Source organism: Nothobranchius furzeri, chromosome 4 (genome assembly GCF_043380555.1).
Source record: "Nothobranchius furzeri strain GRZ-AD chromosome 4, NfurGRZ-RIMD1, whole genome shotgun sequence".
Classification (NCBI taxonomy): Eukaryota; Metazoa; Chordata; class Actinopteri; order Cyprinodontiformes; family Nothobranchiidae; genus Nothobranchius; species Nothobranchius furzeri.
In genome coordinates this window covers 1,901,167-1,925,528 of record NC_091744.1, presented here as the reverse complement: position 1 = coordinate 1,925,528, position 24,362 = coordinate 1,901,167, and the positions used below count along the sequence as shown (strand labels likewise).

General features: G+C 41.9%; 1 protein-coding gene across 2 annotated transcripts in view; it reads left to right on the top strand.

Moving 5' to 3' along the window:
• Positions 1-20,282, top strand: part of LOC107391562 (E3 ubiquitin-protein ligase SMURF2) — a 58,672-nt gene extending 38,390 nt beyond the window's left edge. Inside the window, exons 8-20 of one of the 2 annotated variants that reach the window (XM_015968921.3) lie at positions 3,573-3,784; positions 5,229-5,313; positions 5,742-5,900; positions 6,363-6,416; positions 15,355-15,568; positions 17,209-17,312; positions 17,421-17,535; positions 17,627-17,805; positions 18,235-18,372; positions 18,459-18,579; positions 18,666-18,867; positions 19,482-19,557; positions 19,650-20,282. In XM_015968921.3, the coding sequence (XP_015824407.1) occupies positions 3,573-3,784; positions 5,229-5,313; positions 5,742-5,900; positions 6,363-6,416; positions 15,355-15,568; positions 17,209-17,312; positions 17,421-17,535; positions 17,627-17,805; positions 18,235-18,372; positions 18,459-18,579; positions 18,666-18,867; positions 19,482-19,557; positions 19,650-19,749 (1,759 nt within the window). In that variant the 3' untranslated portion in view covers positions 19,750-20,282. Of the gene's footprint in view, positions 1-3,572; positions 3,785-5,228; positions 5,314-5,741; positions 5,901-6,359; positions 6,417-15,354; positions 15,569-17,208; positions 17,313-17,420; positions 17,536-17,626; positions 17,806-18,234; positions 18,373-18,458; positions 18,580-18,665; positions 18,868-19,481; positions 19,558-19,649 lie in introns of both variants that reach the window. The other variant, XM_015968912.3, reaches the window with a different exon arrangement.
• Positions 20,283-24,362: the final 4,080 nt, after the last annotated feature.

Below are 24,362 nucleotides of genomic sequence, written 5' to 3'. Positions count from 1 at the left end.
GCGTCCGCGAGGTCCGCACGGCTCCGCGCGGAAAAGTTGCGTCATTTTGCGTCATTTTAACAACCACGCCGCGCCTCCGCACGGCCCAGAATTTCGGCAACGCGCACCTTGGAAAATTTCTAACCACAAAAAACATGGCCGACCGGCAAGAACTAATATGGCAGAGGTTGGTAAATACAGACATTTGTATGATTCAGCTCTCAAAGATCACCGTGATCAATGTGTTGTTAATAATTCTTGGAGAGAAATAGCTCGCACTGTCGGAAAAGACGAGAACGCTGCTAAAAATGCTGGAATGCCGTGTTGTAAACAGTAATTTCTACTTCTACTATGGTGTAGTGTTGGGTGCATGCCGTAGAGCTCCATGCTGCCCCCTACAGTTTGGGAGAATATTGGCTCACCGCAGAGACGAGCCGCACGAACCATAAACGCTGCGAGTTGTGAAGCGCGTTCCAGCCGCGAGCCGCATCACCGCGCGGAAAGTGAATGTGCCAAGCATAAACCAAGCTTAAACGACAAACCCAGAACATTGCTTCTTACTGAACATAAATTACTGACATGAGGAGGCCACTTTTATCCTTGTTTCACTTCCAACAGGGAGAACGCTTTCACTTACAGCACAACAATAACAGTCTGAGGGTAGTGAGTGCTTTCCTCAGCCCCCATGCTAACGTGTTCTTGTGCACACACGCACACACACAAACGCGCACACTTTTACACACACAGCTTAAGAAGCTAGCTAGGCAGTCAGGCTGCCAGGTTTCACTTGGCCCCCTCTTGCTGTTGAAACAACTGTCGCCTTCCTATTTGGCCCATATCAGTGGAGCCATTAGGAGAGTAAGCAAATAAACCACCCAGTTTACGACACATCTTTAGCCACCCTGGGTCAGAAAAGCAAAGGGAGGCTTTCCAGAGAGAGAAACATGGAGGGAAGTGGGAAGACAAAGGAAGAAGATGAGCAGGTAGAGGGATAGCATAGATGTAACGAAGAACAGATTAGTTAACCTCTGGATACTGTTCCCATGGGCTTAGATGCTGGGGAGAGGAAAAGGGAGAATGAAGGCAGGACAAAAGAAAGTGGAGGCAAAGGTGGGTAGAAAAGAGGCTGGTGAAGGAGGAAATGGGTGGGAGAAAATTGTGTGTGGAGGGCTTATGGGTCCAAGGTTTTAGATAGCCAAGGCGTCAGTAACTCTGGCCAGACAGTAGTTAAGCAGTGCTATGCACGCATGGAAGTACACACACACACACACACACACACACACACACACACACACACACACACACACACACACACACACGCGCACACACACACACACACACACACACACACACACACACACACACACAGACAGACAGACAGACAGACAGACAGACAGACAGACAGACAGACAGACAGACAGACAGACAGACAGACAGACAGACAGACAGACAGACAGACAGACAGACAGACAGACAGACAGACAGACAGACAGACAGACAGACAGACAGACAGACAGACAGACACTGTCAGTAAGTAAGCTGGTCTGTTAGCTTATCACATCTGTCTGTCCTGTTCTAGAGTAACATGCATGCTAGTGCAGGATGGGGGCTCTTTGTTCTTTTCTCTGATATCACCTATAGTCTTCCCTCTCACTCATACCACCACATTCATCTCCTGGTGGGTTTGCTGTAAAATGCTTATGTGCATTTTTTATGTTAAACTGAACGGCTTAAGTACAAACTGGCCTCTATCTCAAAAACTAACTCATTAAAGTTACAATGTGTAGTTTTTACTGGTAATCTCTGGAAATATGTTGTTGAAAATGAATGAAATGATGCCCAGTTTTTGAAAAATATTGGCGGCTTCGTAACATCTAACCATAAAAATCATATGGGAGCGGGTCTGAAGGCGACGTTGTATTAGATGCGATGTTTCCTTCCACACTTTTACTGATTTGTAACAAACGGTTACAAAACTTTCACCATTCATAAACGTTGTTTTACACATTTACCTCTTCACTCGTTGCCAGTGATGAAAGAGTCTGATGTGCTTGTCATTATGCTGGAAGTTGCACTCCCAGGGATTTTTGACCCTAATGGCCATCCGTTGGTAAGGTCTTACTCAAGCCCCCACAATGACGCTCTAAAATTGAGGCAAACCCGGAAATGAAATGAATTGCAGTTCCACCCTCATCCACTAGGGGCTGGTGTCAGAAGCGAGCAAATCCTCATTGACTCCCATGTTAAAAATACCAATTTCACAGCAGAAATAAACATGTTTACAGTCTGGTACCAGAACATGTTTTTGGTTTAAATTATCTAGTTTACACTCATGACAACTCTGAGGGGGGTGCATTTTTTTCTCACTCTTCTGTTTAAGTGAATTAAAAGCCTAAAATTCCTCATAATTAATGAGCATCAGACCCACGTGACCACAGAACTAGCTCCGTGGAAAGGCCTCAGTAGAGCCTCGGCCTGGCCTGGAAACTGCTCCGGGATTTTGAGTCTCTGTGTGTGTATTCTTGTTTGGATATTATTTGTGCAATTGTTGAACAAAATGACTTGCTGTGCCATTAATTACACTAATAGAGCGTCCAAGGAGTCTCCACTTCATTTATTTCGGTAAGTAAAATTATATTTATGTATTTTAGGTCACTGCCGAGCTGAGCTTAGATTTTAACATGTACTGTTTAACCATGACATTTAAATGTAATAGGGTAAAACCCAGTGCATTTAACATAATGCTGCACTGTAGAAAATGGGTTGAAATATAACATGTTGGTGGAGCTGGGTTCCCACTATCGGCTTGTGGAGCTCTCGGGAGACCGATGTTTTCCACCCGTTCTCCCCTCCCCGCAGCTCGGCGCATCTCTGTCTGATCGCGGCTTCTGTCTGCTGCGCGGGCTGCCGGCTTGTGGAGCTCTGGAATGGAAACCTTTTGACCCGGTTCTCCCCAGCGGCAGCTCTGCGCATCTCAGATCGCAGCGGTGCTTGTCTGCTGTGCGGCTGCCAGCTTGTGGAGGTCTCGGAGATCTCTGTGTTCCTCCCGGTTTTACCCAGCGGGCAGCCCGGCGTATCTCTGACTCAGAAGCTCTGGTGTTGTGCACAGTTAACTCCGGTTGTAGCTAGGTTGCTACCTCCGTTAGCTTAGCTCCCACCTCCGCGTTAGCTTTGGGTTAGCTTGTAGCTAGTTCAACCGGGTGTCGTCAGTTGATCCCAGCCTTACAGCCCCACCCTCAGCTCCTCCTCTCTTCCCTTTTTTGGAATTGTCTGGGCTTGACCGAACCTGTGACACGGTCAAAATGGCGGTGGTGGCCACCTCCCATTTGGCCTCAAAAACGTGATGTTGGAGCCTATGGAAAGGAGATGTCCAGTATATTTATGTCGATGGTCTTACTCAAACACAAAAATACTGCTTGCTTGCAAAGATTTAGGTGCTGCCCCTATTTCCAGCGAAAATACATACTTGAGCAAAACTACAACATTAAACACTTATTAATTTTCAAATGAAAAAACTTACATTTCAAATACAAAGTTTGAAAATGTTTGTGTACTTTTATGAAAGTTGGAGAACATGCTTCTCTCTCCTCCAGGCCGGCGTCGGAGTACTCTAGCCCATCAGGGCGTCCGCTGAGCTGCGTGGTAGACGAGAACACCCCTGTGATGACTCCGGTTAACGGGGCGGTGGCCAGCGGTCCTCCGGGCGAACAGCGGATCCAGGAGCGACGGGTTCGATCACAGCGACATCGAAATTACATGAGTCGGACACACCTGCACACTCCTCCTGACCTGCCAGAGGGTTATGGTGAGACAGAGCCATGAGACGTTCACATGCAAAACAACTAACTATAACACATCATTATGTCCTCGTAACTTTATTTTTTATACATTTATATTCATTATCGCTGAAGATCAACACAGGACCAACGAGACAACAGAAGGTGTATAAGACCACATGGCTACGTAGACAGAATCCTGCTTTTATGTTATGAACCAGCCCAACACTTCGTGAATTTTCATGAATTTCAAAGAAAGGTAGAGCCCTCGGTTAAAAAAAACAAAACAAAACGCATCAGTGGACATGGTGCTTACACCTCAGAGTGCCTGCTGAGTCATTTTAAACAGCCTTAAGAGAAAACTACAAACTCTGAAAAGCCTTTAAGATGATCTATAAATGAATTAGTTGGTATTTCAACACAAACAGAATAAAACAGGCCAAACAAGCACACAGAAGCTTTATGTTTGCGTTTCCGAAGTCTTTTGATGCTTAAAGGTTTTTGAAATGTATGTTTCTATCCACAAAAGGGTAAACTAAATGCTTCTTAAGTGCTTTAGTGTTTAAAGACTGTATTTATCACAGTGACTTTACTTTTAGAGCACAAACACATTGTAAAAAACTCAAGTATATTTATCTAGTAACGGTGGAATCGTTTCTTTTTCCTTCTTCAGGAAAAAAAAGGTGCTTTTTAGAGTCAGCCACGGTCCAACCCACAATACCCACAGAGTCTCTTATAAAAATATATATATTTTAGTTTAAGTGTGGTGCTTTATGCCAGTGATTCAGAATGACACCGTTGGGCCCATGCCTCCTCCTCTGAAAGGTCCTGCAGCATCCAGTCAGGCTGGTGGAGGTCGGACAAAGTGAGTCACCGATGCCCAGCGGCTTCAGAGCTGTCCTCCTCAGCTGAACTCTCTGAACTCCCCTCTCTGGGTGTGGTGAGACGGAGGGGGAGGCGGCGCGAGGAGGGGAAAAGAAATGGAGAGGTGGATAGGAAATAAGAGGTGCCAGTAGGAAGTTGGGTCAGAGGGGTGGTGTTGTGATGGATTAGTCTGTGATTATACACACAACACCACGCCCACACAGATTGTTCCAGAGTTCACTTACTTTGTCCAATAATCCATAAACTCAGTGGGACCAGACAAACGAGACCAAAACACGCTAATCTATGCTTTAGGAAAGCAGCACGGGCGTTTTAATTAAATTTCTAAGCAAAAACACATTTTAGATCTTTGACCATTTTCCTTTATAAATTATTTTCCCCATAAACTCCTGAGAAAACGGTTTATGAGACTTGAGTTCGCCCTGATGAGTTGGTAGGTTAACGCTGTTCTCGTGGTTTGCTTATGTTCATCAGAGCTTGGCAACAAAGCCACACCGTCATCAGCTGCTTGACACCTGCTCCATTTTAGTATTTACGTTTTTGCCCTTAATTTAGTCGCCGTCCTTACCAAATCAAATTTTTTTCCAGAGCAAAGAACAACCCAGCAGGGCCAAGTATACTTCCTCCACACACAGACTGGAGTCAGCACTTGGCATGACCCCCGGGTGCCCAGGTACCTCCTTTATCTTCACCTGTTTCCATTTGAGAGTTAAGAGTTGTTTAATTGTGCTTTTTTGAACCAATTCTCGATAGTTTTATAAAACGTAACTTGCAGCACAGTTGCAGTGTGTCTTTGGGCTCCTTTTCAACGCTGAAGCGCACGAATCAACATCTGGGTCCAGTCCTTCTGGGCAGAGCTGCTGAAATGACCCGGTATTTTTGATGAGGGAAGCATGTTGTGTTTCTCATTCCTGACGGATGTGTCGTCTCATATCTGAACCAGCAGAAATACTCAAGAATTAAAAATGACCACTTTGTTCTGATCAGCCTTCTGTGTGTGTATAAAACAATATCAGGAGTCATAGGAGTCTGAAGTCGGTGAGAAGATCCAGCTCTCCGGTATGCACACAGGAAGGAACGACCTTGTCTTTTTGTTCTCAGGGATCTGAGTAATGTAAACTGTGAGGAGCTGGGCCCGCTGCCACCAGGCTGGGAGATCAGAAACACCGCCACCGGACGGGTCTACTTTGTCGACCACAACAATCGAACCACTCAGTTCACAGACCCGCGACTCTCTGCTAACCTACATCTAGTGCTAAAGTGGGTGAACAAGTTCTTTTCAGCCACTTAGTTTATATCTGGTAGCATGATCACAAATAGTGTTTGATTACAGCAAAGAAATGCTAACCTAGCTTCATCTGTCCTGAGATGTCTTTATACTACTTTATAACTGCTGAGTCAGCTCAATATGGCAACATTTCTGTTTAATACCAGATTCCCTGTTTTTTTAACACGACTGCAAACATGGACTGTTTTCTAGATAATTTCATTGGTTTCCTGCAGCTGCTTTTGGAAAAATTTAATCTCTGTTTTCTGTTCTGTTCTCTCTCTCTATTGATTTCTATTTGTCCCGTCTGTCCTCCTTTTGTTACTTTTTCATCTCACTCTGCTCCAATCCTCTCTTCTCGTGCCATCCATCTCTTTCTGTGTTCTTCCCATCTGTGGTCCTCTCTTGCTTTTCACTCTCTCCTTTTCTCTGCTCTTCTCCTTTTTCTCCAGCAGTCCAAGTCCAAATGGTTCCCGTGTGGCCACGGAAAGCCAGAATACTAACCTCAGGTAACCCCCCCACACACACACACACACACACACACACACACACACACACACACACACACACACACACACACATACATTTATACATTGAAAAGGGGGGAAAAATATATGTACACACAATTGCAAGCAGATAATAAACACATGCCTGCATGCTTAGACAAGGTCTGTAATATATATGAACAATTCTCTTAGCACACACACAGGTGTGTGTGTGTGTGTGTGTGTGTGTGTGTGTGTGTGTGTGTGTGTGTGTGTGTGTGTGTGTGTGTGTGTGTGTGTGTGTGTGTGTGTGTGTGTGTGTGTGTGTGTGTGTGTGTGTGTGAGATAGTTTATGCCTTCTGTCAGCAACCTGCCTTCACCGAGGATCATCAGCTCAGAGGGAGCGGGACTCGTAGTGCCGACCCCACTCAGAGAAACGCAAAACACGTGTTGACGCAGCAGCTGTTAGCTTACCATCAGTTCTTATTTTCTCTTTGACGTGACACTCGGTCCAGAGGAGAGTATAATTAGAGAAATGTCCGAGGGTTCTCATGTAAACAAGAGCCACGGGCTGCATGAGCACGGTAAACAAAATTTATGTTTTTTCCTTCTAGGAGGTTTTGCAAGAAACAAAGGAAAAAAGCAGATTTTTCCTTCTTTTCTTTTCTGGTCTAAACCTTCTGCAATAACAGCGTCTGGCAGGATAAACATGTTTGGGAAATCAACATCTGGTCATTTGGTCAAATAGTATCCATATGTGTGTGAGCCGGCTCTGGTTGTGAGCTGAAGCTCCGCTATGTGCTCCCATCAGCTTCATTAACTGCTCGTCTCACTCCTTATTGGAAGAGATTGATGGGGTCCAGATGATGTTTTAGAACGCTGAAAAGGTCGAGTTTAATTAGCTGTAATGTGGAGTTCAGCTTGTTGCTGTGTGCACATCTAAACACCAAAAAGGATCCAATACAAAATAAAAATTAAAAATGCTTGAGTTCCAGTTCCAGGCAGAGGGTTAGGGTGGTGGTGTGCTGAGATCTATGTCTCTGGGTGGAGTGGAAGGGCAGTTTTATCGCATTTTCCTAGGCGAAAGGGCATCAAGAACACAGGTGGATAAACTGGAAAAAGCTTCAGGTGAGAGTAAATAAACAGCACAGCGACCACATTTACAGATATAATATTTACACGTATTACACACACATTCGTGCTTAGTGAAAATCAAAAATGCACAATGCTTGTGTTCAAAGCCTTTGGTCTGCAAAGAGAAACCAGCCCAACCAGTCATCCCACTTCAAGTCTTTGTTGTTTCATGTGTCATCTCTTCCTTATTTGTTCATTTCCCTTTAACCTCCCTCAACTTTTATTCTTAGTCATTTCTTCCTTTATCTGTCTTACCCCAGACCTGTTTTTAGACACTTGTCTCACACAGATTCAGGACTTCTTTCTTTAATCCAACATCAGAATGAAATATCAGAACATTCAACACCCTCATGGGGGTTGATGACACAAGCAAGCAATTAATCCCTTGATGACCCTTCAGTAATGCAGCTCTGCAAGACGTGACCTGGATGAACAGCTAAATACCACATGCTGGTACTGGTGTTTAAAAATACCAGTTATATCACAATAGAGGCGTTCCTTACAATCAGAAAACAAGTCGAGGAGACAATCCAGAGGCTAGAGCTACATAAAGACTGTAGCAGAACTTTATTGTGAATCTTTGTGTTCTCTTTGTTAAAGGACATGACTTTTTCCACGTGGTAGACCAAGCCTATTCTCCAGCTAGATTTAGCATAAAGATACGTGATGATACCATCAGAAGAAAATGTCCTGATTACATAAAGTATGTTACAAAAACAAAAGTTGCTCTTTAAGGTTAAACTCTATCAAATACAACGATGAGAGCATCAGACGTTGGGTTAAAATTAGGAATTTACTGCTTTTTCAGGGATATCCAATAAAAAAAAATTAAAAACTAAATAATTTTAGCTAGCTACCATCACATAGCTCCCATCATTGATACTTCAATTTTAATCATTATCTGTGCAAAATATGACATCTGCTGCAATTAAAGTAGGGCAAATAGTGTCAAACAAACAAAAACATCTCAAAAACTAAACTTTGTATCGGTCCTTTTTGTTATTTTGAATTAGAAGATAAGTAGCAAGAGTTTGGTATATATTATCAATCAAATTTTATTTGTATTGCGCCTTCCACTGACTTTACAGAATGCTGAACATAACATGAAAACAACAAAAGAGCAACGAGACCATAAGACAGATTAAAACTCCATAAAAGAGTGACTAAAATAACAAAACGGATACTATAAAAGACTAAAATTCTAAAAATCCATATTGCATATAAGCCAAACGATTAAAAAAAGTCTTCAAACAACTCTTTAAGACCTGCAGTGATGGGGACTGTTTGACAACAAGTGGGAGCTTGTTCCATAGTGTTGGAACTAGGACAGAAAAGATCCTATCACCTCTTGTTTTCAGCCTTGTTCTTGGGACGATGAGCAAATCCTGGTTAGCTGAGCTGAGCACATCCCTGCTCATAGTAGGAATGTGTATTGGTGAAATTGTGGCAATACGATATGTGTCACTATACGGGGGAGACGATATAATATATCACGATATATTGCGATACATTCAGCCAGACAATATTGGTGATTTTTTTAGACTGAATTTAATATAGGAGAATTCAATAAACAGTCCAAACTGATACGTAACATGTTTAACATGAGGTATCTGAACCATAATAGAGGGATTTACATTTCAATGTTGGAAACAAATCCCATCTCACACTGCTGCCAACTAGCGGTCTGTGTTTGAATTGCACCAAAAGAAAAGAAAATACACAAATGTTTGCATGTAAATTCTTCCATAAATTATATAAACTGCTTTTGAATATTGATATAATATTGCAGGAAAAAGTATCACAATATATTGCCATATCGATATTTTCGATACACGGCTTTGAATATCAATATTGCTGGAAAAAATATCACGATATATTGCCATATTGATATTTTCTTACATTCCTAATTATGAGTATGGTATGTAAAAGTTGTCATAAAAGGAATACTATGCAACTTTTTCACATTTTTAAGTAATTTTCTTGAGGAATGGGCTAAAATGACCTTTTACTGCAGGGCTGTTTAATTTCAGGCCTCGAGGGCCAGTATCCAGCACGTTTCAGGTTTAACCCTGCTTCAACACACCTGATTTCTATCAGCAGGTGTTTAACAGGCCTTTGCAGAGCCCGATGAGCTGCTGCACAGGTGATTCAACCAGTGGATCTAGTGTTGGAGTAGAGAAATGTCTAAAACGTGCTGAATACCAGCCCTTGAGGCCCGGAATTGTAAAGTCCTGCTTTACAGGGTTAATAAAATGTCACTCAGACCCCCATCGCCCCCTGTGGCCAGAATACCAACCTTGCAACTTCAGAGTGGCAGGCTGCTTCCTGCTGGACGTATAAAAGTGGAGCTGACATGCCTAGCCCTGGTCTGCTTCCAGCACATTTCCTTCATGTTTTAGATCGTGAACACAGCTGGTTTGTTTGATGAAATAATGAATCACTCCTGTAGACACTGTGAAAGCTGAGAAGACATTTCATCTGTTAGATTAAGGCATTAAAAAGACAACCGCACAGCGAGGAGAGTAGTTTCACTTTCGGTTTCACTAAACAGATACCAGGGGGTGCTAAAAGCAAGCCAAAGTGCCTAGTTTCCCTTTTAAAAAATAAAACCTGATGCTGATTTCTGATTTTACATTTTAATGCTGGTATCTACCAATAATAATGCTAGTGGGATATTGTCAGACATCCCTATTTAAATTAAAGCTTTACTTTATTTTTCAACTTATTTTGTAGGTGAAAACATTTATTTTGAAATTTGTAGACTCCAAAAATGGTCAGTTTTCCACCTACAGTCTGACCTCTTCAGTATCTGGCCATTTGGAGACATAAGTCTTAACTGGTGCCTTTAATCTGCAAGAAAGATACTGTTGTTTGTCCAAGGCCCCTCGCAAGCTCCCTCTTATCTAAGACTGCTTTACTTCACAGAACAAGGATGAACTTTCATAATTAAATCATATAATGAAGTGAACAATATGAGTAACTAATCATATAAGGAAATGGACAATGTGGTTAAATGAAATGTTTTGATTAACATGTGCTTAAATTACTGAAGTTGAAAGGAATGTGTTATTATTACATTGAAAGATTAATAAGGATGAAATGAAATATATGACCCATATACTTAATCAGCGCACTGACTGGACAAGACACACTCACCATCTCCATGACGCAAGTTAAAATTAACGTCACTGCACATATTTTCTTATCCACAAAATCAGCATCTTCATATCTGAGCGAGGTGTGTATCTGAGGTTGTTGGCAAAACCCATTTACAGGTCAAATTCTGATTTGTCAGTAAACCAAAATATGGTCATTATTTAAACAGAATCACTTCCTGAGTGACTCAGTTGAGCCCAACTCTGACTGGCAGTCAGAGGAAGCCTCTTCTCCCATCGCATCTTTTGACAAGCTGTCAATACCTGTTGCACGTTACAGCTGACGCAAACGGTTCCTTCAGAACAAAGCTGACACAGCTCCCACTCCCTAAGAGTTGTTCCATAGATGCAAAACAAGTCCACCTGTTTGCCGTGACCTGGAGATGACTCTGGACTGACCCGGTCGTACTGTGGTTTCTCTACGAACTTCGGTACTGTGGGGTTCACGGACTGCCCGACATCTCAGATCCAAAAGAGTCTCCGATAAGGGTACGAAGACATGACAAGATTGCGTCTGATGTGGTTTTGTAAACTATCACTTGTAGTTTATAGCAGACCAAATTCACTCCCACTCAAAACTCAGTTTCTCCAGATACGGAGGTTCTGATAACATCACATTCACACATTGTTATGGAAAAACATAAAATCCATGACACACATCATCACACCTCACATTCCATCCACTTAGATTCATTCATCACATAAAGTGTTGCCTAGTTGTCATGTTTTTAATTGTTTAGAAAATAAATTTCTTACTTTTTACAAACCTGACTGTCTGAATTAATACTTAGTGTCTTACGATCCCTGAATAAACAAAGAATCCTAATTCTTCTGGTTAAACATTCAAAGACCAATCAGACTGGATTTCCATATTTATATAGAAATTCACATCTTCTTGGTCAAATGTAGTTTAGTATATTGAGCTTGAAAAGCACCCAAAATAAATACGCATGCTAACCCAACAAATTCAATCAATGTTTATTTATATAGTGCTTTACACTACCTAGAGGGTGACCGAAGTGCTTAGCATTTAAAATGGAATTAAGAACAGGTAAAACATTGAAGAACAATGTTAAAGACAGTAAAAAAAATAAAAAGATGAAATGCTAAAATCAAGAAATAAAACCTACTTTTTTTCATTCATTGCTAACTAAATAAATGTGTAACCTTGAGACCAATTTCAGTGCTATTTGCTAAAGGTCAGAAACAACAAATCTACTTTAAAACTCTAAAATGACCCCGTTAGTCTTTAAGACTTCAGGTCAGTCCTCAGACTGTCCTCTAGTCCTGCTCTAGTGACTAGATCACTTTGAAGCAAATTCAACTCGGTTCTTGATTTTAATCACACGTGACCTCCGCTAACGCTTTGACGTGCCCGGTCCAAATGCCTTAAGACAACATTTTTTTTTCACCCTCTGATCCCAAGCATTACTTTTGCTGACATGCCACATGTTTTAGCCCAGTTTTGTGCTTGCTAGTTAACTTTTACCACCTACTTCTTTCAAACACGTGTTTTGTCTGCTAGACTTTTGATTCACAGAGCAGATATTTCATTTCGAGTCCACCGTTTGCACTTCAGCTGTCTGATCTTCTGCGTGTACATATAATTGAGACAGCCGTTACATGTGACCTCGACCGATGGAGGTCTTAAATTGCCAGACAGTCAGACACATCTGCATTACTGTGGTCTACCACACCGTCTCTCACATACTGAGCTTCCAGCAGAACGTGTGTCTGAGAGATTACATCAGTGTTTGCTGAGGGTATTTTTAGTTGGCACTGGATTTAGGTTCGGTGGGCATCAGTAGGTGTTTTCCCAACCGAATTGTGACACGTATGTCAATATTTGCATTGATGTTTTAAGAAGTGCTGAGTGTGTAAGGAGCTGTTTATTTATGTGGCATATTTAACCTATGAAGGTTGAGTACAAACACTGACTGTTAACCTGCAAGTGAAAGAACTTTTTTTTTTGCATCCATGCACAATAATTGTGACCTGATCAGTCTGTTTATGTAGCTGATTTTGATTCTGAAGCTGATACAAACAAATACGAGTCAAACTAAAGTCAATTTAAACTGCAAATCTGTCATTTTCCCCATTGGAAAATGTGCAGAGCAAATTTATTAAACTAAAACCAAGATTATCTTCAATAATGAAACTTTAGAAGACCTTTAGTGTCTACAAATGTTACCTCTTTTACTCAGTAGGCTTTTTTTGCCTTTCCAAACCACAGTCTGTCTGCATCGGGTTTCCTGTAATTTATGTCATTTTAGAGAGGGCAGATGTGGGAGCTTTGCTGTTGGGAAGAATGTTAGAGGTCATTCTTTCATTGGCATTCTTGGCTTTTTTCTTGTTTTTTTTTTTTTTTCCCCACATGTACTTTAAGCAAGAGTGTAAAACGTGACCGAGCAGACTCGTAAAGTGTCTCCATATTCTCTGGGTGGCTGGTGTGGCTTTACCATGACTAAACTTAGTCAACATGCTCAACGCCTCACCTGTGCCAGCTGCTGTGTGAATGAAGCAACTACACGTTGTCACGCAGAAACATGCGATGCACTCTCACTCTGTCGTGGATGTCATCTGTGTCTCCTAATAGAAACTCGGAAGAATCCGAACACTGTTTCACAAACTTTACGGAAGTATGTCCTATCAACTTTACATTTCCTGTTTTTACCATTAAATATGTAACACTCATTGCCTTTGGAAACCAGAGATTAGTTAAACATGTTCATGCACCCTCAAAAGTGCACTAAAATAACACTTTATTATACGTTTCTTGAGTCTTTGAGCCAACAGGAAACGGATCCATTTGTCCTAAAGCATCTTTTCTTGCCATCCTCCTTCCTAAAGTAGTTTTCGAGAATGCTTCGCTGCAGTCTTACCCTTTATTTGACATGCGTGCAGCCCCAGAGCCTGCCAATAAAATAAATAGCAACGGGTTTGATTATATGGGGATACACTGGCGAAAACACAGCATATATTTAGTTTGGAGAGCTCAAATTGATAGATTGGGGCTTTTCAACTAAAGGTCGACCCGATGTTTTTTAAAGGCCGATGCCGATACCAATTTTTAAAGAATTTTGTTGCAGATGACCGATACCTAAAGGCGATATATACGTTTTAGCAGCACATTGATTATGAAAGACAACTGAACACTCACTGTGTGCAATATAAATGAAATAATTAAATGAATCTCATATTTATTCAATTTCAAATATAAAACAAACTCAAAACATAAAAAAATTGGTGTGTTTGGGTCCTCTGGGTCCCTTCTTCAGTCTAGTAGTGGCAGCAGTTGGCTACACAGGTACCTGATTTTAAAAAAATGTTTCCATCGGCTTTTAAAAACAAATTCGGCCGATATAGGAAAAAATTTGAATATATCAGTTGGCTTCTATTTTCAACCCACTGAGGCTGAGATCCGAAGCACAAAAGTGTGTGGCTATGTGCTGCTGTGTCAGAGGGCCGCCCATCCTTCATACATCCGTCTAGGCCTCTCGGTTGGCTGCCTTTGTTTGACCCACATCAAGCCTTGATGCTGCACTCCCAGCAGAGGACAGTAGCCTCTTTTAAAGAAGACTTCTGCTGGCTCAGCGTCTCCTGCAAAGAGAAAGAGGGTTGCTGTCCTGCTGAAAGGAAAGATTATGTTTTTATGAGGCCCACCCAAGCATTTCACCACCAGCACCACAGTGTGGGCTGGAAAAGGCCAAAGCTAGAAGGCTCACCTTTATCCAGATTTTTATCTCGTATCTTTTAAAAACAGAAGCCCAGAATGGCTCCAGTCCAAAGTAGGATAAAGGTCAGTGTTTGTTCGTGCAATCGTCTCTTCGCCCTGTTCACACCCCTCCCTAAAGGGGACCGTTGGGTTTAAACAGCGTTCATTCATTAAATCACTATCTCAAAATGCTCTGCTTGTATCACAGTAGATGCAAATGTGTTGCAACAGTGACAAATATGGATAAAGATGCAGAAGAGAAGTTGATGTTCAATCAGCATGTTACAACCATTAATAACAAATCGGAACGTAGATTAGCTTTGGGGGTTCAGGCTGGTCAGTCAGTACCTTTCAGATGCTAAAAATTCTGTCATTTCAGATTTCTAGTGCTTAGGGATGGAAGAGTGGATAATGTTCTGTTTTATGTAACCAGTTCTGGGTTTTCCTGTTTAGTCGAGTCAGATGTTCCAGCGGGCCTTCTAACATTTTCCTTGGTGAATGTGCATGGATTTCTCATTCTGCTTCCTTGGAGTGCAAATCCCCCTGTGTGTGCTTCCTGCTGGTGATTTTTACCAAACGTTTATTCTTTACCCGTTCGCAGGTTTGGATCAGGTTTGGTCGGGGCTTTCACTTCTGTTTGGCTTTCTTTGCTTTTATACCAGTGAGGAGGGTTAGAGAGGGAATTTCTGACTAAACTTCCTTGGCCAGTGGTGGAGCATACACAGGATGAAGTAGTTTGGGAATTCCCTGCACAACATATCCTATCTTTGTATAAAGCTGTTGCGTGCTCCGGATTCAGAGCAGCAAACAGGAATAAATACTATCCTGGTGATTGTAGAACCTTTGGTTTTATGAAAGCTAGAAGCCGCTTTGGTTAACCCTGGATCCTTTTGACTCATCCTGTCTTCCTCCTCTTTTATGTTCTTCATTTCCCTTTGCTCACCTTTGTCCACTCCAGCCACCCGACTCAGCTGAAGGACCAGAGTGGTCCTGGGGGCCCACCGCAGGCTCTGTCCCCAGCTCAGTTACCTGAAGAGGCGGAGTGTCTGACGGTGCCCAAATACAAGCGAGACCTAGTGCAGAAGCTGAAGATCCTGAGACAGGAACTTTCACAGCAGCAACCTCAAGCCGGTCACTGTCGCATCGAGGTCAGCCGTGAGGAGATCTTTGAGGTAAGCAGCATAAATATGGATGCCATGTATACATTTCATCACCTGTCAGTCAAAACAACCTGTGCTGTAGTGAGCAGGTCAAACTTAAGTCTTTGCTCGTCCACGACATTCTCAGAGCAGAACAAGAACTCTGCTTCTTTGTGGTTTCCAGAGCAAAGCAGAAACTGAATGACCTTCATCACATCTCTCTTTCTCTCTCAACCTCCATCTCTCTCTGTCTGTCAATTCAATTCAAGTTTATTTATAAAGCGCCAAATCACGACAAGAGTCGTCTCAAGGCACTTCACATAATAAACATTCCAATTCAGGTCAGTTCATTAAGCCAATCAGAAATAATGTTTCCTATATAAGGAACCCAGCAAACTGCATCAAGTCACTGACTAGTGTCAGTGACTATACAGCAGTCATCATAGTAAGCAAGCATGCAGCGACAGTGGAGAGGAAAACTCCCTTTTAACAGGAAGAAACCTCCAGAGAATCCTGGCTCAGTATAAGCAGCCATCCTCCACAACTCACTGGGGATGGAGAAGACAGAGCACACACACACACACACACACACACACACACACACACACACACACACACACACACACACACACACACACACACACACACACACACACGCTCACACACACACACACACACACACACACACACACACACACAATGTGTCTATAGTTCTATTGTGACTTCTTAGTAAATATTCTATTTGGTGAGATAAACTTTATTGTATTTATTCTAGTGAATCTATAATTAAACGGGTAAACTAGTAGTAGCACATCCAACGTCAAGGAAAGCATAAAGTTATTATCAGGAGAGGGAGAATGTTTAAGTGGTTAGCAGCAGTGTGCTAGTCGATGGCCCCCTCCATGAGGCCACCACAGCTCAGCAGAGTGTCGTTGTAGCTTCTTCTGGGGAGAAAAACACTTAGAGAAAAAATAAAGTTAACAGCTGAAATTGCAGAAAGTAATACAGTTAAAGAGCAGATGGTAGAAGAAAGTAGTCGAGTCTCCCACCCCATCTTTTGCTCTACTTCCCTCACATTTATTTTTGGTGCCGTTTTATTCCTTTTCGGACTCTTGCTTAGTTTTTCCAATCATCTATTATGACTGAGGTGAAGGTATTCTTTCTAGGTAATTTCAGCAGCCACGGCTTTAGAGGGGTGGGGTGGGTGAAGAGAGGAGGGATGACAGCAGTGGCGAGTATTTGTGACGAGATTTAAGTTCAGAACTGTGAGCCGAGCTATGAAAGTGGATGACTTGGTCCCACTTCGACATGACAGATGTGTGAGAAGGAAGTGACGTTTCTCTTGAGGTTTTTTCTGCTGGAGCCGGCGAAGCAGGTGACCCCCAGCGGTGGCACAGCCAGTCTGTTGACTCATAACTAAAGCTGAACTCTTCTCACGATATCGTTCAAGACCTTTGTAAGAATTCTAAGGGGAAAAAAGATTTGCAGTATTGATCTTTTCTACCTTTTTTTTTTTTCCTTCAGACATATCAATGTTTATAAAGCAGTAGTTTTGTGAGTTTCCTTCCTACCCCGAGTTCTTATAAATGGTTTCAGGATGTTTGTCTACATTAATTCATCTTTATTCTCTAAATGAAAATACCAAATCTTTTCGTATTTACTGTGAATCTCAGGAGTCCTACAGGCAAGTCATGAAAATGCGCCCGAAAGATCTTTGGAAAAGACTGATGATCAAATTTAGAGGAGAAGAGGGGCTGGACTATGGAGGGGTGGCGAGGTACGTTCTTGTTTCTGTCGATTTGATTTATCAGCAAACCTGCCTTCCTGCTGCGACTTAAGTAGGCTGTAATCGTGTGTGTGTGTGTGTGTGTGTGTGTTTTGTTAGGGAATGGTTATACCTGCTGTCACACGAGATGCTGAACCCATATTACGGCCTGTTCCAGTACTCCAGAGACGACATCTACACGCTGCAGATTAACCCAGACTCTGCTGTCAATCCAGTAGGGATCCTGCCCGTTTGAATCAGTGGAATTGTAGGAATTTCCCATGGATGTAGGTTAACGGGAGATTTGTTACCGATTCGATCCTCAGGAGCACCTGTCGTACTTCCACTTCGTGGGCCGCATCATGGGCATGGCGGTGTTTCACGGTCACTACATCGACGGAGGCTTCACGCTGCCGTTCTACAAGCAGCTGCTGGGGAAACCGATCACGCTGGAGGACATGGAGTCCGTCGATCCCGACCTCCACAACAGCCTTGTTTGGATTTTGTAAGACTGACTTTTCACCTGTCTGCTGCTCAGAATATTACTGCCCAGTGTTTGTCTAATTCAGTCAGACTACGTGTTTTTGATATTAAAATAAAACTTCAGATGGAGCTAACAGTCTGGAATTTAATGTTGTCATTAGCAAACTCTTTTCTGGGAAACTGAGCTTGCCTTTGGCAAATACATTTACTTCCACGGGAAACGGTTGTGAGTGTAACAGAAATGAAAACATTGTGATCTATCATTACATATTTATAACTTTTCAATTTCTTAGTTTAAATTGAGGTTAAAGCTGAATGAGAATACCTTCAGTCTAAAAGTAGGCTGTTCCACCTTTACTCGTTTGTCATTTATTCTAAGTTTATCTTTCTTTTTGTAATTTTTTTTTGTCCAAATAAATAAAGTGTGACTTTCTGTGCCTCGCTTCCTCAGAGGAAACGACATCACCGGAGTCCTGGATCACACCTTCTGTGTGGAGCACAACGCCTACGGAGAAATAATCCCACATGAGCTCAAGCCCAACGGGAAGAGCCTCCCAGTGACGGAGGACACCAAGAAAGAATATGTCAGGTACGTAAACAAAAAGGATATGACATCATCATGAAGCGCCACATGGTCAACATCCTTCATTTTGTGATTTTTTTCCCCCACTATAGATTATATGTGAACTGGCGTTTCCTCCATGGCATCGAGGCTCAGTTTTTAGCCCTGCAGAAAGGCTTCAATGAGGTCATCCCTCAGCACCTCCTCAAATCCTTCGATGAGAAGGAGCTGGAAGTATGTCCGTCAGAGTCGCACCTGTGAGAGGCTTTTGTTTTCTAAAGAACGACGGGTTAACCCAGCTGTCTTACCTGTGTGTTCAGCTGATCGTGTGCGGTCTGGGGAAGATCGACGTTGCAGATTGGAAGTCCAACACCCGTCTGAAGCACTGCACCCCCGACAGCAACATCGTCAAGTGGTTTTGGAAAGCTGTGGAGTCTTTTGATGAAGAGAGGAGGGCCCGACTCCTGCAGTTTGTTACCGGTTCATCCAGAGTCCCGCTGCAAGGCTTCAAGGCGTTACAAGGTACCTGACATACGTGTTGATCAGCTTGAGTCTTATTTCAGAAGGGAGAGATGCTAAGGGACGTAAAGAGCAGCGTTTGAGGACCAAACCCAACAAAGCGAACTGTGGTCTTTTTGAAGAAGTTCTGTTGCGTTGGAACAACATGGGTGATTTTACAGCAATGTAAATGTTGCTTATTTTCTTTTCCTTCTATTCTACTCCAGCGACTTTTCCAATTTTACAATTATCGGTTATTTGTTGACATCTGCTCATGTAATTTCCCACTGATTTACAACCAATGAGCATGAGGTAACCACAAGCCACGCCCAGTGACTCTACCAGCACATTTCTGCGTATATACCCCAGTTCTGGCACCTGGTTGGTCCTCTCGGGCTGACCTGGTGAAATGGAGACATGTGCATGTCGTTTTGTAAAATTAGCCAGAAACTGGCTTAAAATAATAAACCAAGGCTGACTGAAGACTTTGGCACTTTGCTGTATTATTCAATGTCGTTGAATGCAATAAAACAGACTGTTTATCTTCGCTGTGAATCAATAATCTGGTTTTTTTAACTAGAAAAATGTCCAAATCATATTTATCAGGGACATAAATAAAAACCGTATTTTAATCACAGGGGCTGCTGGACCCAGACTGTTCACCATCCATCAGATCGATGCCAACACCAACAATCTGCCCAAAGCCCACACCTGGTAAGTCATACATGCTCTCGTGGACACGTGCACGCACATCACCCCGTCATAGAGGTCAGCTTAGCTGTTGTTTGTCTTATTTTCTTCTCCAGTTTCAACCGGATTGACATTCCTCCTTATGAGAGCTATGAGAAACTATACGACAAGCTACTGACGGCGATCGAGGAGACGTGTGGCTTCGCTGTGGAATAAGAGCCAAACTGAAGAATCTGAGTCTGTTAACTTTACCTGACCCTAATAAACAATTATCGTCGTCGCTGCATCGCGCTGGTTAGATCTCCGTGAGCAACTAGCCTGTGGTCTTCCTCTTCTCACAGCATCCAATACTCTTCTATCTACATCTGAGCAGCTTTTAGTCCCTCCATCCGGCTCTGGTCTACTTTTAGGAACTGTACGTTCAACATCTCCACAAAATGCATAAATCCTGACAAAAATTCACTGGTTTATCTGCAAACGTTGGTTCAGTTCATCCTACCTCAGTGAAACGCTTTTAGAATCCGTCAAAGCGGCGATTGGACCCAGATTTAGAAAGTCGAGTTCCTACAGCAGTGATTGTTTTGACACCAGCAGTCGTTTTTGTGAAATTGCATCATTTAAAACGTGACCATATCATTATGGCGTGGGACTCATCAGGTCATTTGTGTCTTTGTTTTAAGCATGTCTGAGTATTAAGTTCTCTATGTTGTTATTTTCAACCCTCACGATTAAAAAATAAACCCTGTCCTTAACCCAACGCGCTGATGTCAGAGTTGAACTGAAAAGGGCAAAAAATTAGTTAAAAAATAAAAACGGTTCTAGCTGGATTACTTTTCTCAGCCACGGCCGTTTTTATTTCTGTCGATTAAGAGCACTTTACAGTAATGGCAGGAGTGCTTTCTTCACGCTTTTGTGTGCAGCAGCAGTAATAATACTCAGAATAAAAACTATCTGTAATTTTTGATTATATATAAATATATGTACAAAGATATAGCTATTTTGTATATTGTTGCTTCTTTCTCCAGTTTAAATGCAAGCATGTTGATGTATTTCAGACTTCTACATTCTCAGGTGAACTTGTCTTTTTTTTTGTTTGTTTATATTTTCTCTTCTTTTTAATCACACATATGCTTTTATGTGATGAAGCAACATTAAAAATCCCTTCCTGGTTTTATTTTTAGGCAAACATTATGCAAACATTTGCTGCTATACAGGCTTTTGTCACCGTGGAACAGATTTACATGACCTTGTTAATTATGCACAGAAGGGTTTCATGTGAAGTTTGGATGATGGAAAACTTAAGTTTAAATGGACGGTCCACAGTAAAAATAGTCTAAAACCCAGAGAGGGTTGGGGTGAGGCGCTTCAACAGAAAGTGCATGCATGGATTCTTGAGAGAAAGTTTATTTATTAGTCGTTATTATAGAAAATGCTTTAATTAGAAAAATCATTTAAATGTAAGTTGTCTGCTTTTATTTACAAACAGAATTTCTTGGATCAATTTTTTTCATAATAAGGCAAAAGCAAACGAGTACAGATCCTCGTGCGGCCAATGTCTTCAAGATCTAAAGAGTGCATTGCTGCAACTTCTGTTTTTCCTTTATGTGCAAATTATGCATATGTGGGCTCAAGCTGTTAATCCAACACTTCCTTCTATGTATCAAGTACCTGTTAGGCTGATTAATCTTTATGTAGATTTCCATATTATGTGCACACTTGTGTTTATCCAGACGAGCTTATTTTGTTGTTTTTTTCTACTGGTTCACTTTCAACGTGCAAAAGTTTCACAAAATCCATTCAGTTTAAAATCCAAATCTGTCATAATGTTCTTCTTTTCAGTCGACCAGTCTGTGATATGAAGAGATTTCTCTGCTCTGATCTAAACAGTCACAAATCACAACCTGGTGTTGAACATCCTCACCTGTTAAAGCCAGATGCAACAAATGTGTGTGTACCCGCATGTGTGTGTGGGCCGTTCATAGAGCTTAATCAGAGTTTTATGTTTAAGCATTTTTGTATGTTTGGTCGTAACTTTTGATTGAATTTAGCACCAAACATTTGGAATGGCCTCATCTTTACTTATTTTTCTTTGTATTTATTTTAACAGTACGCCTGTTCATAGTTTCCAGCTGCTCTGTGAGTTTGTAACTTACACTTGTACATACGGACAAGACACAACGCAAGAAACTTGTTATACCCTTACAGAACACTGAGCAATAAAAAATATGCTGTTTGGAACTGACAGCTCTATGTTTTATAGAACTATGTGCATTATTGTCTTTTTTTTTTTTTGGACTGCCAGAACATGGAAAAAGTTTTGAATATAAATGAGTACTTTTGGGGATGTTATTTCTCTGCATTATTTGACCCATCTCTGCATTAAGTGGGCTGCCATTTGTTAGTATTTTGACAGGCTATTAAAGGTAAGGAGTGTGTGCTGGGCAGGTGGGCCACGGTTTGTTTACAACTTAACTAGACAAGGAATTCTATTTAAAAATTTAAAGATATGTGTTACTTTATGGTCCAGACTAGGTGACAACAAAGCTACGTTTACTGTTGTGCATTGTTGCAACTTTGCTGGACAGTCATCGCCCTCTTGTGGGACTTTATGGTAATGCACAAAAAGGCTTTTCTAAACAAATATTTTTCCGAAATGTTTTAATTTAGGCAATAAGTCAACTTAGGCTGTTAGAACTAGTGATTAACCGATATGAAATTTTTGGGCTGATACCGATATTAGGATCACTGTTATAATCGATAACCGATATTTGCAGATACCAATATACTGACGTTGCTTCTAAAATCAGCAGATTTTGTATAGAATGAAAATTATTAAAGCTGAATTTACGTTACGTACACACCACACATTTATGCTTCTGACATGATTACAATCGCTGTCACATGACTAAACAAATACACATCACCCCCCTACCCTCTGAAACAGATAAACAAATGGAGACAAGATGGAAAAAATATCGGTTGTTAATATCGGCCCAGCTTTATTTATCGGACCGATACCGATATGTTAAAAAATGACTAACATCGGCTGATACCAATATTGGTCCAGGTATATTGTCCATCCCTAGTTAAAACACATTTTTGGCTTTTAACTTTGCATGATGGATGAAGACACTTTGCAAAGAAAGCTCATTGGTAATGCGGCCTCTCCTTTGATCATTGTGTGTTGCTTCTGCTGAATGTTTGTTTACCTATTGGTGGTGATTCAAAACAAAAATCTATTATTGCAAAACACAAGAAAATATTTTATTTTGTACATTTCTGACTTTTGAACAAGTAAGAATGGTCTTTAAATGTAACAGCTTTGTAAACAGATGGAAAAATCATTAAAAGTTTTTAGGGAAATTCAGTAAACCTTTGTACACACACACACACAGACTAGGGAACCATCTACTTCCAGACCATGGTCCCCGGAAGAACGAAAAAATGAATGCAAGTCAATGGGGCTAAAAACGCTCATTTCTAATTCCGCTTGTTATGGATTTCACATATGATGTCTGTAATTTTTAAAGAAGCATTGTGACACCAAGAAAGCACTTACTTTTGAACGGGGAGAAACATTAGTTTTAGGTTTTGTGTGAAAATAAGTCCGGGACTACAAATTCGCTTCACGAAAGTGACGTCGTCAAACCTGACACGGAGAAAAACAAAGGGAAAATGGCTGTAAGTTCAGCAAACTTCATATCCTTAATTTAGGAGGGAAAAACCCCACCGTAAATCTGGCCGTTTGGTAAGTAGCAGCTACGTTAGAGGAGAGGAGATGACATGTTTACGTGATATATGCGACATGCCTATGTCTTATTTCTTCCTGAGTGCTCCTTTTCTGTGGCCGTCTCCAAGTTAAGGTCCTCCACCACCTCGCTTACCCATGATGTCCCACAAGGTTCTGTGCTGGGACCTCTGCTCTTCCGCCTCTATCTGCTTTCTCTTGGGCAAATACTGAGCTCCTTCAAAGAAATCTCCTACCATCTTTATGCAGATGACATCCAGCTGTACATCTCCTTTAAGCCCCATGAGATGTCTAAGCTGCAGCTGTTACACACCTGATTAGACTCTATCAAAACCTGGATGGCTGGGAGCTTTCTACAGCTGAATCAAAATAAGACCGAGATCCTCATCTGTGCCCCAGTTAAGCTGGTTCCCAAAGTCAGAGACTCTCTTGGTCAGCTTGCTTCTCACACCAAACCTTCTGTCAGGAATCTTGGCGTGACCTTTGACCCAGCTCTCACCCTGGATTCTCATATCAGTTCTCTTGTTGGCTCTTCCTTCTTCCATCTCAGAAACGTTGTAAAGCTGAGTCCCATTCTGTCCCGCTCTGAACTTGAGACAGTTCTCCACACCTTCATCTCCTCACGCTTAGACTACTGTAACTCTCTTTTCACGTGTCTGAGCAGAACCTCCCTGAACCGTCTACAGGTGGTTCAGAACGCCTGTGCTCGGCTTCTGACCAAGTCCTCCAAACACACCCACATCACCCCGCTTCTCCTCCAGCTTCACTGGCTGCCAGTCAACTTCAGGGTCCATTTCAAGATCCTGGTTCTGGTCTATAGGGCCTTACATGGACAAGCACATCTTACATTGGTGATCTTCTTAGTCCCTACACCCCCAGCAGGTCCCTGAGGTCCAGTGATCAAAGCCTACTGGTTGTGCAGCACCAGGCTAAAGGTCAAAGGTGACAGATCATTTGCTGCTGTGGCCCCCAGACTCTGGACCTCTCTCCCCCTGAGCCTGAGATCAGTGGACTCAGTGGTCTCCTTTAAAAAGCAGCTGAAAACTCACTTGTTCAAGTTGGCTTTTGTATGACCTTCTTC